At 32.7% G+C, this 15,192-nt stretch overlaps 1 protein-coding gene across 5 annotated transcripts in view; it reads left to right on the top strand.

Moving 5' to 3' along the window:
* Window positions 1-15,192, top strand: part of LOC142342656 (uncharacterized) — a 201,459-nt gene that overhangs the window by 25,540 nt on the left and 160,727 nt on the right. For 4 of the 5 annotated variants that reach the window (XM_075394106.1, XM_075394109.1, XM_075394107.1 and 1 more), the window contains exon 2: window positions 2,936-3,904. In XM_075394106.1, coding sequence (XP_075250221.1) covers window positions 3,241-3,904 — 664 coding nt within the window. In that variant the 5' untranslated portion in view covers window positions 2,936-3,240. The remainder of the gene's footprint in view (window positions 1-2,935; window positions 3,905-15,192) is intronic. The other variant, XM_075394110.1, reaches the window with a different exon arrangement.

A 15,192-nucleotide genomic window follows, 5' to 3' on the forward strand; every position in this document is an offset into this window, starting at 1 on the left:
TCAGAAAAAAATTGTGAATTATAATTCAGAGCATTTTCTAAGCATACAAACTTTGATATTTTATGACATCCAAGATGTCAGAGTCTACGTCCTTTTCAAGCGTTTTGCGTCTGAATTGAAGTTCGAAGCAATTCTTGAACTTCAAATCTGAAACAAAAAACAAAATTCGAAACTTTGTTAAGTATAGGAACACCTAGGTTTTGTGTCATCCTTCGACGAATCATGAAAAAGTATTGTGAAGTTTTCCGCTATTATACTGATAAATTTTGTCTTTTATTTTTCTGGAAAATGCTTTTTACAGACAAATTAATAGTTTTCTGAACAATTATCAAGGCCAGTCAATTCTATTGAGAAACGAGTTCAAGTTATTTTGAACAGCTGTTGGCAGTTGAAAATTTGTACTTTCCACCAAACTTTTTTTTGGCATTCTGGCATTTTTCCTCTTTCAAATTAATTTCAAGATAAATAAGTCACCCTTCTGATATTATTAATTTACATTTTTGCCTTTTGATATGTTTAAGGGCATTTCTAAAGATAGTTTAATGTTTTCCGTGAACAGATTATTTTGATATTCTGAAGGTTAATTATTTTTCTGTGCCCTTCATCAAAAAATTGAATCAGCTGTTCAAGCTAGCTTTTATTGCACTTCCAGTACCTATCAATGGAATTTTGACTTTTTTTTTGAATTACTTCGAATGCCCTCTTGTCACGAGATTCAAAAGAAACGGTACAAAGAACTCAAGCACAAGGCGTTACTTTAGGCTGTGTATTTTGCATGATTGCCATATAAAATAAAATCGAATAAAATTTTGGGTATGAAGAATTCTACGCAGGATTTTTTCCTTTTTCAAAATATCTTGGGTGATTATTTTCTATATAAATTTATTATAAATTTATAAACTGCATAAAGACGTTAGACGATATAATACGCTTTTTAAATTACAATTAGATAATTATATTTGAGTTTTTGACGCTAGAGGTAATTTTTGAAACCAATAACAATTTTATGTTTAGGTAAGAGAATTTTCAAACTAAAATTTTTTAAGTAATAATTTTTCACCTTCCTTTAATTGCTTTTTCTTCTTAGTTAATGCGTTTCTCAGATTTGTTTGAAAACTATACTTAAAAAAGAGTGTGTGTTTTTGAATTCGTGAACGCAATTTTTTTTAAAAAAATGACTGTCCTTTTTAATTGCTCTCAGACAAAGTTTTAAGCAATTCTTGTAATCATGGAGAACTTTATGCAAAATTTTCGCATGGCCGTTTGGACTTCTCAAGTGACTTTTACCCCCTTCATTTGTTGGTTTTATGTGATCTAAAATTATCTCCCAGTCACAACTGTCAGCAGTTGAACTGAAGTGGTGGCATTTCACTACTGAAAGTCAAATAAAAAGTGGGTGAGCCAGAATTGGTGTACTTTTTCATTTTTATTTTTATTAGTGGTTATCGTGGTATATAATAACCTAAACTTTTAATAACGTCGTTTGAAGCCCCCCTAGAGAATTAAGTAACAAATGATTTTTGAGAACTTTTTGGGGTAAGTTGTTGCTGTAAACTATTAGAGCTGCTTTGTAACTCTCTTATCTGAAATAAAAGGTCTCTGGGGATCAAATAGTTTTGATCTATCAATTAGTTCAGACGGTAATATCTGTTTTTGACGAAAACTTGATGTCGAAAGTTAACAATGAATTTTAATCGTTTCACTTTTTCATTTCGCTCAGAATTGTTAACAAAGTTTCTCCAGACATCAGGAAAAATTTTTCTTGAAACGTTCTAGCAGTGTTGAATTCGCTCACATTTTTTTGATAATTGTTACATATTTTATTGTACAATTTTTGCCGTGATTTTCCGGAGTTTTTATCTAGTTTTTTTTCAATTATGAGCCATTTAAATTATTTGAACCTTTGAGCTAATTTTTAAACCCTCTGAAACTTCAAAAAACCAAAATATTGTTGTTTTACTAATACCGTTGTTCAAGTGATACGTATTTTTCCATTAGTAATCACACGTTTGGTACGAGTCGTATAAACAGTTTTGGTTTGGTGGAATTCAAGGTTGATTAACGTTCAGGTGTTTAGTTTACTTTTTATTGGTTTATATCTTCTTTGTAAATTCACTGGTACTTTTTTATGTATTAGTACATTTCTGCACCAATGTTTTAATTGCAGTATTAACGCGACAGACATGCAAAATTTTTATCTGCCTATGTTGTGCCTGAAGCTACTAAGTGTTGCTGTGATTTGTGCAGATTAATTACCGAAATGCGATTGATATTTGCTAGATGATGTTCTTCAGAATATTATTTCCGCGTCTTGCGCAGATTCCAGATTTTTTATTTGAAATTTGCATGTGTGATGAAATTGTACGCCACTGAAATCAATTAATGTTAAGGAAATTTTATTCAAAATCGTTTAAATATCTTGAACAACAGAAAATTTTAAATTTAGTTGAATTTTTTTGCAATTAATTGTGAACCTGTCTTTGAATTATGTTTATTTGACGCAAAGAAAGATAACCTACAGATGTTTAACAGATGTTCAAAGGAAATGTGATTTGGATAGTTTTAGGCTGTTAAATGTAAGTTTTAGGTCGTTGTCGCTTTCTATATAATCTTTGTAGCAATGAGTGCAATTCTCTTTTCTGCATATTTCTTTTTTTTGTATTTTTGCACTCATTCGTGTGCTTAATTTTACAAACAATTACTTTTTTATTTGAAAAAATTGCAGAATTTAATTAACTCGTTCGAATTGTTTTCCTGCAAAAAGAATTATATTGTTTTCAAACATCAAATGAGTCTTTCATTGAAAATTGTTTTCGCGGTTTGAAAGAGCCTTTCGTTGGAAATGTTATCGGTCGAAATCAATTGAAGATTTTGAAAAGTGAAAAAATTATCAATTCAGGTTGAAAAAATAAGTGAAAGCGTCTTTTTGTTCCAGTTGAAGGAAACATCCTTGAAGTTATAAATTAGTTTAAATTTGTTGCATTTACCAACCTGTATCCGAAATGATCAATCAAAATTGTTATTCTCGCTTCAGTTATTTGATCTTTCTGACGTCATATGTTGCAACTCAATTATTTTTCGTTTTCCTCACTGACAACTTGTTAAGAATTCCTTATAAGCGATGTCTTTAATAATTTGAGATTCATTTACTGCAGCAATAATTCATACTGATTATGTAACATTAGCCACTATTGTGTAATTTGACCCTTGATGATTACGTAACAATTCTAATGCGTCCTGATGATACTGCGGCTAATTATGTTCATCCGCATTTTCACCGACGCTTTTTCCGAATCTGACCTTTACCTAAAATCACCCCCTAACAAACCGGGCTCTGACCTCGAGGGCCGTCCAAACTTTCACCCAATATCAGTCTATTCATCAATGTTATCATCATCAATTGTGCACAGCCGATATGACTCGCTTTTGGTTCAAAAGCACCATAAAAATTTGCATATCAGAAATCGACGTTTAGCTTCTTCTAAAGTTAGTTTGACCTCTGTTGCTGATGTGACGCTTTCTAATGTCAGAGAACGTCGGCAAAGTCCCTTATTTGATAATAGTATACGTATTTTCAATTCCCCTTTTAAAGCTCCGAGGGCTATCAATGTGCTCAATGTTACCCAAAACTCGGCCAGGGTTTGCTGGCAACAACCTGAAGCCGGAGGTCCCATGAAGGAGTTCCGAATCGTCCTCAAGGTCAAAGAAGACGAGACGTTGAACAAATTCGCGAATGTTCAGCTTGATGATAAGGACGACCCGAATGACCCAGATTTGTTGTGTAAAGAATTCACGCTTTTGGAGCCAGCCACATCTTACGAAGTTTCAGTGATTGGTCACGGGTATGGGTCGCCAGTTGCCTACGTGGAGCAGAAATCGTTCTACTTCAGGACCCTAGAGAACCGTAAGTCCACTTCAGATCACTAATTATTGTTTGAAAACAATTTAGCCAGTTTTTAATAAATTGATTCTGATAGCAATATTGTTGTTCTGATCTTTGTTCGATTAAAACTGCTCTCCTTTGTCAAATTTTTTTATTATGTGGAATCAAGGCTTTATTTGAAAAAGTTCCGAGTTTTCTACCTTAAATTTATTTTGATTGAGAATCACGTTTTTTCATTGTTGATGAGAATAATATGTAGATATTTGAAGATAGCTGCTTATGTTTTTGTCTGCTCTGAGTTTGCTATTATTGTATTCACTGCTAAAGAAACCTGTTCTTAGTTTTTATAATACCGCTTAAGCGTTTTTTTTCGAACTGTTATGCAGTGTTTAGTTAACATTAGAAGTAACAAGGAGGCTCAGTAATGTGCGTACTCACATGATGTTCCGACCCCGCTAATCCACATTCTTGGCTTAATTGTCTACCAAATGATGAAGAGATAGAAAACTTTTGAAAACGTATACATCGTGCAATAAACAACCAATGAAATACGATAATGACACGCTAGAGAGCCGATGAACGTGATTGGTAAGAGGACTATTAGAAAGGGCAATAATAATTATCAAACAACAATTATTATTTACGACCAAAACTCGATGTCTATGATAAATAAAATCTTAACAAAATCAAACTCGAATCAGATAAAACCTGAACGAAACAATTTAACCTATACTTCATTAGAAAAGATATGGAACCTCTCCCCAATGCGTCTGGTTAACAGGTCGACAAAAAAGAGCAAATAGGTGTGAAGTTAAAAATACTTTTCCTTTTTTGAAAACAATTTATTTCACAGGCAAATTTCCAGGCAAATTTCCAAAGCCAATGGGATCAACGATTATTGTTATAATTTAAAACGAAACCGAATATCCTTTGAAATGTACAAATCTAAAAAATCTAATATTTTATGAAATCTCGTAGTAACAGTAGTAACAAAGCCGGAAAACAAATTTTTGAAGCTGAAACCGTTAAAAATGGTAAATTATAGCTCACTGGAAACAGTTTTACCTGTGTTTACAGAGACTGGGCTACAAATTGACCGAAAGGCTATTTAAAAAAGACGAAGCTCAAAAAACCAATTAATTTTTGAAAACAAATACTTTCCAGAGTCATAACAGACTTAAGATTACAACCAAAAGCGATAAATTAAGTTTAAACACCTCAGGAAGCCAATTGGACCTGTTAAAATTAAGACTAAGTCACGAGCCCACAAAAAAAACAAATACATAAAGAAGCCAAAACTTCAAACAATTTTACGACATGATACTGTTCAAGGCACTATAGTTATATGATGTTACCCGCATAAATTGTAAATATTCGTTTTCCCTTCATCTTGACATCAACGGGTCTAAGGACTACTTAGACATGACAACAAAAAGAAACCCAAAAATCTAACAATTTAGAAATCTCGAAAACTTTTTGAAATTAAATGGTTGAAGCAATCAGTCAAAACATATAAACAAGCGCGAAAAAATTGTTTGAATCAACAAAAGTAAATAAAACCTCTAATGATTGAGATTGAGTTACATGGTGCCGAAAATAAAAACAAAAAGGAGACAGAAGAAAAAATTCAATTTGAAAGTCATTAAAACAAACAGCTATAAATTGAAATCTTTAACTAGGTTGAGTTATACATCTTGCGAAAGCAATTAAAATCGATCGTTTTTGGGTGTGTGTCGTGCAACAACGAAAAGAAAGACAAATTTTGGCAAAAGTTTAAAAAAACCCACGAAGTTTTGCGAGATAACTGTGTCTCAGCCCAAAAAGCTTAAACTATTCAACAAAAACTATTAACAGCTCCAGGTACATTATTTTCCATTGTTTTGCATCTTCCCGACAATGTTTTTTTTTAAATAGAAGTTTCAATAATTTGAGAATTTGACAAGAGAACAAAATGAATTCATAAAACATGCAATTATGATCAAAAATAAAAGAAAAATTGAAAACGCTTATTACCAAAATAAAGAAACCATTAATTGAATATGAAACCGTTATCGATATTGTTTTACGACTCACAGCAAGCCGGTTTCTACTTGTTTTTACTGAGATTGCGCCAGAAGTTGAGAAAAATAAGATAACTTAGTGGCGAAATTCAAAATTTCACTGATATTTTTTCAAAACAAATTTATTCCAAGTCCTAACAGACATTAGATAACAACAGAAGAAATGTCTATGATCTTTGATATCTTCTAATAGCAAACTGGATGTTTGATTGGGAACACTAAATCATTCAGCCACAAAAAGTATAAGGAATGAAAGCAAAACGCAAGAAGTCCACAAAATTTTTACGAAAACAATTGGTCAGAGCCATAAAAACCATGAGCTTAACTCTGAAAACATAATATAATCTCGTTAGGTCTCGCGTTTATTGTAAATAGTATCTTTCATTAATTGAGCCCGGATTTGAAATTCTTGTCAGTAATTTACATAAAAAACATTTACATAGCGTAAATATTTTGAAAAAAGGTCACGCCCTATTAAAATCTAAAAAAGTTTTGTGATAAGGATCCATGCTGGGTTCAAGATCAGCCCAGATATTGCTGCGTGTCTATCAAAACACGAAGTTGTTGAAATGGTTGCAAAATAGATCAATTCTATTAAAATTTTTTTTAGTTTGACAAAAAATAAATAATTCATTTTGTATAATTATCGAGTTTAAATTTGCAAAAAATTGGCAAAAACTTAGTTTCAGAAGGCTCTTAAAGCAAACGGGAGTACAACTAGCTCTTTTTTGTAGCTTACAATGAAAATTCCTGCAACTTTAAGGTATCTACTTTCAACAAATTTAGAGCAAGTAGGCTAAAAAAGGAATTTTTTCAACGAAGAAACTTCAATTTTGAAAAATTTTTCACAAATTCTGGCCAAAAAAAACTCAGATCGAACAATTCAGCACGCCTCTTTTATCTTTAGAGACATAATCAATAACACTACAGTAAACAATGTTAACATATTTTAGCAGAATTAACGAAAATTTGGTCAAAATTGACGAAAATTTGGTCAAAATTGACGAAAATTTGGTCAAAATTGTGAATAAAAACAGCTGAATTTCGTCTAAACTTCACAAAACTTGAAACCTCAATCTTTTTTATTCCATATTCTACGCTGGACGGGCTTTCTTATGATACTACTCACAACTCTCTACGATTGTTATATCGATCGGCCAAAATTGTCTGAACGAAAAAAAAACTCATTGGACCAAATAGTTCCTCCCCCCCTCAAGAAGGGTTGGAACAATAGGCGCGAATACGAGTAGCATACATTTCTAGAAACTTCGTGTTATTAAAAGAGCCAAAAATTGCTGGAAAAGCATAATCAATCTAATTTCATGAAGTGAGTTTTAATTTTGGTCTCGCTCTGTCTAATTTTGTGCGCATGTAAAGATCATCTGATAATTCTCAAGTTTTGAGTACTTTTTGTGCCATTGCGAATATTAGTTTGATGTTTCATAGTGTGTTATCGGTTTAATTCTTTTTCAACATCTCAATGCGACAATTTTTTTCTTTCTTTCAAAGTTTCTCAAAGCAGCAGTAAATAGTTTAAACTATTGGTATCACTTGTAGGCTTGACTCGCTTGCTTGAGCAGAATTTGAATTTTGGTTGGTGGCATTGAGTTTTTGGTTTTGAGTGGTTGGTTGGTGTTGTGAATGATTACTGACGTAAACGACAATTTGATTAGATGGAGCTCTAGTACATATTAAAGTGACGTCTTGAAGTGATAGTCCAGAAGCCTGCCCAAGTTTACTCTCATAAATTGTTTTGTCATTTCGCTATTGATGGTCTATTTTTTTCGATGTCGACGCGCTTCGTTTTGCCCATAACTATTTTACCCATTAGAAACAAAAGCTTATATCTGGATTGTAATTTCGTTAATCTAACGGTATCTAAACGACCATTTTCATGTACAAATGAATACCAATGTATCTGAAGGTGCTAAATCATTTCTCAAAAAAGTGTTCTGAAATCCGAAAAAAATGAGCGATACTTGATAAATTTGCGCTCTGAGTTTTCTTTGTTTTTTTTACTCCCAAAGACATTGCTATAAATGTGTTTTGGCATTTTTTTCATTGTCACAAAATTAACTGTCGTGTGTTACTATTTCGCCACTATTGACGTTGATTTTCGCTGTCTACTGTTAATTACGTATTTTCGGTTCATTCGTCACAAAAACCCACTGAAACATTTAGTGAGGTATTTTTATTAGTTATATAAATAATTGGACTATTAGTGTGGAATGGATTTTTTGCCCCAGCTAATGGGTGAACGTCACAGAAAAGGCTGATTAGCTTGTTTACTGAGGTCATTAGTGTCTATTAAGTCGGTAATATTTATCTACGCAAAACCAAAGTGACGAAAATAACCATCATTTACTCTGAATAATTTATAGTCCATATTCAGGTCCTGTCAAAAACAAAAGTTAAGTCAGAGAATATCTATTCGTTTTAGCTAAGCAGAATTTTAAGTACAAATCATACCCATATGGACGGACAGTGTATGAGAGAAGTCAAATTCAAGCCCCGTAAGGGACTTACTAAGCTTGGTGAAATGAGTGAAATTCATTATTATCATTATTGAACTATTATTATTCGGATGTATTTGGATGAGTTGAATTGATTTCAAATAGTAACAGTCCGTGAAAAGTTTGCAGCAATTTCGTGTTTTGCTTTTTTGTGTTTAACAATATTTAAGCCTACCGATAGTTTTTGCCGTGAAAATTGAAATAGGTGTTACAGAAAGTCTCTGGAAAAATTGAATCTTGAAGAGCCTTGTTCAACATATCGTTTTTCAAATAATGTTTTTCAAATAGTTCCTTAAGTTATGCTCGATGCTAACTTTTTCGTTTCAAAAATATGATATATATATCTTGTCTTACATTGAAGCATTTAATCAGAACATAAATAAAGGTTTGTTAAAAATTTCAGCCCAAAGATTTTACTGGCAAATACTTAAAAGACTACGAAAATTCAACTTTGGTTTTGCTGAAAACAAAGTTATATTTTTCTCTTATAATATTCCTTGTTAATTACAGACAAATTGGAGTGAGCGCAATAAAACCGTTGCTAAATTTCCACGTCCACACCAAAATTTGAAAAAAGTTTTTCCAATTCAATTTTACTCAAGTGCTACCATGTTAATATAGTGCCGGGGGTGATATTTGATTTTGGTGTTCTGGTTGATTGAAAAATTGTGTCCGAAATCCACTTTGAAGTGCGGTACTTTTTTAGCCTGTCAGTTTTAACTAACTTTTACAGTCTCATCTTGCTTACATTGCAATAAAATGGATCCATTTCTTTTGATTAATGTATAAAAGGTGAATTTTTCCAGTCGCCATTCAACTTGTAAATGGAAGAAAAATCGCTAGAATGCATTTCTGCGATCTGATAAGCTGATTTTGTACCTGTTCTTGTCTTGCAGAACAACAAAAACAACAGATTAGGTCGAGAAAAGAGACAAAAATAGTATAATGCTTTTCGGAAAAGTGTAACTTTTTATGAAGATCTATTGTGGATTTTTGTGTAATATTTACTGTAATGCCGGCCATATCGCACGTATTTGAGCTTTGTTGAAAAAATTTTGTATCACAACCTGATGAATTTTTAGATGAACCTTAAACCTATATCTTGTACTCTTTTTTAGTTCAATTAACCATAATTATTATTTTCTATTTTCTTTCAGTTTTTTCCTCCCCATCAATTAATGATTAGCAGAATTTTGTTTTTGTTTAAAAAAACGCTAAGGGTCCCGAGAGAAATGTAAATGACATTGTGTTTTGCAAAACCTACACGCTCTTTTCTTTTCGTTTTGCAAAGAGCTAGAGAAGACAATTCATCATAATGAAATTGGAAACCACTTGACTGACTGTTTGTCAAATAAGTTTCAAACTTAATTTAGTCAACTATTGCAATTTTACTCTGAGTCCTCAACCTTCTGAGTCTTTTTTTGCATTTTGGACATTTTTATGGCTCACTTGTGCTAATTTAATCATAAAATGCAATTTTGTTGCTGTTTGTGCACTTCTTATTGATGTAGGATTTTGGGGAAGTGAAAATAAAGGGTTTTTAGTACGATTTGCGGGCGGGGGAGGAGGGGGAGGTTGGCTAGTGGGTCAAAGGTTGGCTAGCGGATTTTCAACAGCCTCAAACCTGTTATTCAAAAAACGTTTAATTTGCAAAATATGCTTGAAAACTATTCAATACCAAAATGCGATGCTCGAATGATTTTTAATCATAAAAATTGCGTTTCAGTTCATACTCAATCCTGTCGCTTTTAGGGAAACTATTCAAAATTGCTGATTCTTTTCTGTCTACAAATTTTAGTTCCATCAAAAAGCTGTCAAAAGCGAGGTGCTTCTTTTTATCAACCAACAAAGCAGAGGTCATAGAGTAATTGCAATTTCCTATTTTTTTGTTTAACCAGGAAATTAGTTTAATACTGCAGCCAAACTGTTTTGTCTAGACAATGATGAACTAAATTTAATCAAATTATCAGTTTTTGTTGCTTTTTGAATGGTTTGAGAAATTTCTTTTTTTTTGTTTGATGTCAAATTTAAAAAGACTTCTAAACGATAATTCCTTTTCTTTTAATGGTGCTTATAGTTGTTTGAAATTCACAATAGAACGATGAATAATTTAGACAGAATATTTTAATTACAGCCTGCAAAATCGCTCTTTAGAAACCCATTTCACAAAATCTTATTGTTGAAAATACCACCTTCTGATTTTTGTGGAAAAAAATATTTCACTGTTTGAGGACAAAAAATTGCTTAATTGTGATTTGCAGTTTTAAATTTTGCATTATGTTTAAGTGTGTAACTTGTGCTAAGCTGGGGAAAATGTACTTGAAAATATAATGAGATTCTGTTTAATTTTGCAATTTTTGCTGCACAACTTTTCCGTTTTGAGGGGAAAATCAAACGTCGTGTCAAGATTTATCACCGCACATGCCGCTGGGATTGCAATGTCTTAATGTATAAACATAACATATGGTTTTTTGATAAGCTAATTAATGGAATGGCAATGCGAACGAGCAACTTTTCCTCCCTCAGTCGGGGGGATTAATGAAGAGTAATGAAGAAAAAATGGATAATTTTGAAGTATTCAAATCTCTTTTGCGTTGTACGTCTTTGCTGTTTTTAGTTCTCTTATGTAAAGTGAAAAATATGTGTTTAACATGACGCTTTCGTAGCAAGAGAGCAAGTATATAGATTGTTGACAGTCGGCTGAAAACTGTAAATATATCATGCACTCTATCTAAATGTAAAATGGAGAATGAAAATGACAAAAGCCAGTGGTCTGGTGTTGTTGAGAGCATAAACTGACAGCCGAATAGTTAGATGAAAAACAATAAAAGTTTACCCTCTGAAAAATTATGTGGGCAATATTACAGCGGTGCCACTTGTTTCACGTTAACCACACTAACGCAATACCACAATTTATGAAAAGTAATATTTTGGATAATTGACTAAAATTTTGATATTAAAGAAAGAAAGAAAGAATAAATTTCTCCAAATATTAGACAGCAAATTAAATCAATTTAATTAAAACAATTACTTAATCATATAACATAACAACAAAACGTATCTCGGAGAGGACAGATAGACGGGGTTATTAAACCCACCTAGTATCTGCCCTGGCTAAAGTTAAATAGTTACAGTTAAATATTAAACATTCCATGACCAGGTCACCGGTGCCAACGCCTAGGCAAACAAACCTCAGAACGCTGTCATAGAGACATGAACAAGGAACAATGTTTAATCGGGAGAACGACTAACACTGTGTCTTTGCTAACGAGAGAGACGTTGATTCCTAGCTACTATGTATTAAATAAATAAAAAAAAATTTTTTTCTGCAGTTCGATTTTCTTGGTCGATTTTCTATGTGTAGACTTCGTTATTTTGCAAAAATAATACCATTTTTGAAACCTCGGCACTTACGAAGTAAGTGCCGAAACAATTTTTGACTGGAGTTAATGGAAAAGAAAAGAGAAAAAAAAATTATTTAAAAATATAGGATACTAGCTCCTCATTATTCAGCAAGTAACTTTCTTTGAATTTATGATAAAATTGCGATATTTTTTGCCAATTTTCGTCTTCAATATTTTGTGCTAGAACTTCATTCTTTCTCAGTATGTTAAATAACCTTGCACAACGATATGAAATAGAGGATCGCTCAAACTGCTTTTTAAAGGAGGGAATTTTTAGGTAATTTTTGGTAGACCTTCTAGTGTTTCTGGTACTATGCTCATATTCAAAGAGTTCATTTAGATAAGTTTCGCTATGCATCTTTTTCAATGATTTCAGGACAAATTTCAGCAGCTCATATAAATGAAACTCGAATACTGTTAGCAATTTATTAGAGATAAAAATGTCCCTGGAACTACCTGACAATTTCCTGAAGTAAATGAATTTTAAAATTTTTTTCTGCAGATTGTAGAAAGGTAAAAGCGACGAATAACTGCAACAGCCATATACCAAAATACCGTATTGAATTATTGGGTTAACATTGCTTCGGTAGTAATCAATTAACTGTTTTCGGGGTACATAGTGACGCAGCTTACATATAATACCACACTGTTTTGAGAGTCTTTTCTTAATATATTCTATATGTGATTGAAAGCTTAACTTACTATCTACCAAGATTCCGAGATACTTAGAAAGATTTCCAACTTCAATAAAAACATCATCAAACTTAAACACTGATTTGGAAGCACTATTTTTGTTCCCTATATTCATTTGTACGGTTTTTTCCATATTTAGTATTAAATTATTAGCAATCAACCAATTATTGATGTTCTGCAGATCTTCTTGCACTGAATTATTGTCTTTATTGATTGCGGTGAGGATTGTATCATCCGCAAATAAAATAACTTCAAGAGATTTGCAAACTGTTGGCAGATCATTGATATAAATGAGGAACAATAACAGACCCAAAATTGAGCCTTGTGGAACCCCACAAACTATGGAATTCCACGATGAACAGGCCCCATTAACAATAACCCGCTGCTGTCTCCCATTTAAGTGTGATGTTATCCAAGTTAAAGCTGGGCCCCTTATACCAGTGTTTTCGATCTTTTTTAATAAGATATCGTGCTCAATGGTATCAAAAGCTTTTTTAAGATCAAGAAAGAAACTGATAACTTTTACATTTTGGCAATTCAATCTTATTTTTTCGACTAATTCAACAAGAGCGTCAATTGTACTGTGTTTGGCACGAAACCCAAATTGCTTATTGAAAAGCAAATTATGATGTTCCATGTAGGCATATATGCGAATGAACAAAGCACGTTCTATAATTTTACTCCAAACAATTAGAAGAGAAATTGGTCTGTAGTTATTTTCATCAAGTTTTGATCCATCCTTGTGAAGGGGAATTACTTTAGCCTTTTTCAGATCATCGGGAAACACTCCTTCTTCAAATGATTTATTGATTATCTGAGTTAGGTATGGAATCGTGATATTTGATGATAACTTTACTATGACATTAGAGATATCATCATCACCAGATGAAAATTTATTGTCTAGTTTTTCAATGATTTCTCTTACCTCGTCAATGGTTATTGGTTTTAGATACATGGAGTGGTTAACTTCGTTCATCTCAGGTAAAGGAACATGTTTGATTTTTTCTTTCAACTTCGGACCAACATTAGTGAAGAATGTGTTAAACTGCTCAGCAATGTCAGCTCTGCTGGAATCAGTGCAACGTTCACTACATGAGTTGAGCGCCGGTACTTGCGAACTTTTGCGATTAGTTCCTTTTATATCATTGATTAACTTATATGTTTGCCTTGAGTCTCCCATACATGATTCAAATTTTTGTCTATAAAAATCTTTTTTAGCTTTTTTGACACATGTTTCAAACTTGTTGCGTAATAATTTGAATTTTGTCGCTGCCTCATTATTTTGCGGATTTTGTTTCATGTTTCGATGTGCTTTATTTTTTTTGAAGCGCAAGTTTTTAAGTGAGTTGGTAAACCACTTCGGTACCTTAGACTTTTTATCGGTCAAGCATTTCAGAGGAGCATACTTGTTAGTGGTTTCCAGGAAAACGTTGTTGAATTTAGTAAATAATTCATTGGTACTATCAGAATCTAAAAAAGGACATCGATTCCTTAGGCTCCAGTCTAAGTCAATTAAGTAGTTCGACAGTTGCTCTTGATTTTTTATAAAGCTTATGTCTCTAAACGGCAGATAGTTTTGTTCAGTATCAACATTAAGTGGCCACTTCATTAGGATAGGATAATGATCCGAGAAGTTTTCATGAGTTAGTACACTAAAATCAGAGCTGGCCAAATTTTGATATATAAAGTGGTCTAGACAAGTTGCGGAGTTAGAAGTTTCCCTTGTAGTTTCCAGATTGGCAAGCTCAAAATCATTAGAAGATATCGTACATAAATAATTAGATTGTAATTGGTTCTTTACATGAATGTCAATGTTAAAATCACCAGTTACAACGGTAGGGCAATTTAGGGACGTTAACTCATTCAAAAAATTATCCAATTTTTCGACGAATTTTAGTTTATTTGTTCTTGGTGGATTGTAGACAGTAGCCAATTTAAAGCTGTACTTTTTATACTCTAATGAGACAAGAAGGGTCTCTTCCATATCTGTTGAGTGTGTTTCTAACAAGGACATGGAATCCTGAATTTGTATCATCACACCTCCGCAATGTGTGTTTCTATTCTTAATTGCATAATTTTTATAGCCAGGAACCAATAAGGAATCGATGTCATCGTTATCAGTTAACCAAGTTTCGGTGAGACATATTACATTTGGTGGAGACTCAAGACTATGAACAAGTGCTTCCAAATCATTAAGATGTTTTTTTAACGACCGAACATTCACAGTTAATATAGACATAGTAGTTGGTATAATAGCACTAGGAGGGAGAAAGAAATTAGGATCCAGATTCTTGACTTTTTCTGATAAAAACTCGATTATCTTTAAAGCAGCTCTGTACAGTATAAAAGTCGTATCCCAACGCTTGACCACCATCATATAGGGAATTGATTTTATAAACTCTATTGTCACCTCCAGCTTTGACGTAGTGTAATGTTCCTTCTCTTGACCAAACTTTCTCGATGTTGTTGTCACTCCTCATTATATTAAAAAACTTCAGTCTAGGCGCAGTCATGTCTTCAAAAATTCGAACGTTCTTCAGTTTGTCGAAATTTTCCAGATTTTTCTTGTTTCTTAATAAATTTACCTTTGCAACTCTCCGGGAGAAACGAACAATCAGAGGACGTGGACCTGGCTTCTT

This window comes from Convolutriloba macropyga, chromosome 7 (genome assembly GCF_964194025.1).
Source record: "Convolutriloba macropyga chromosome 7, txConMacr16.3, whole genome shotgun sequence".
NCBI classification, from domain to species: Eukaryota; Metazoa; Xenacoelomorpha; order Acoela; family Convolutidae; genus Convolutriloba; species Convolutriloba macropyga.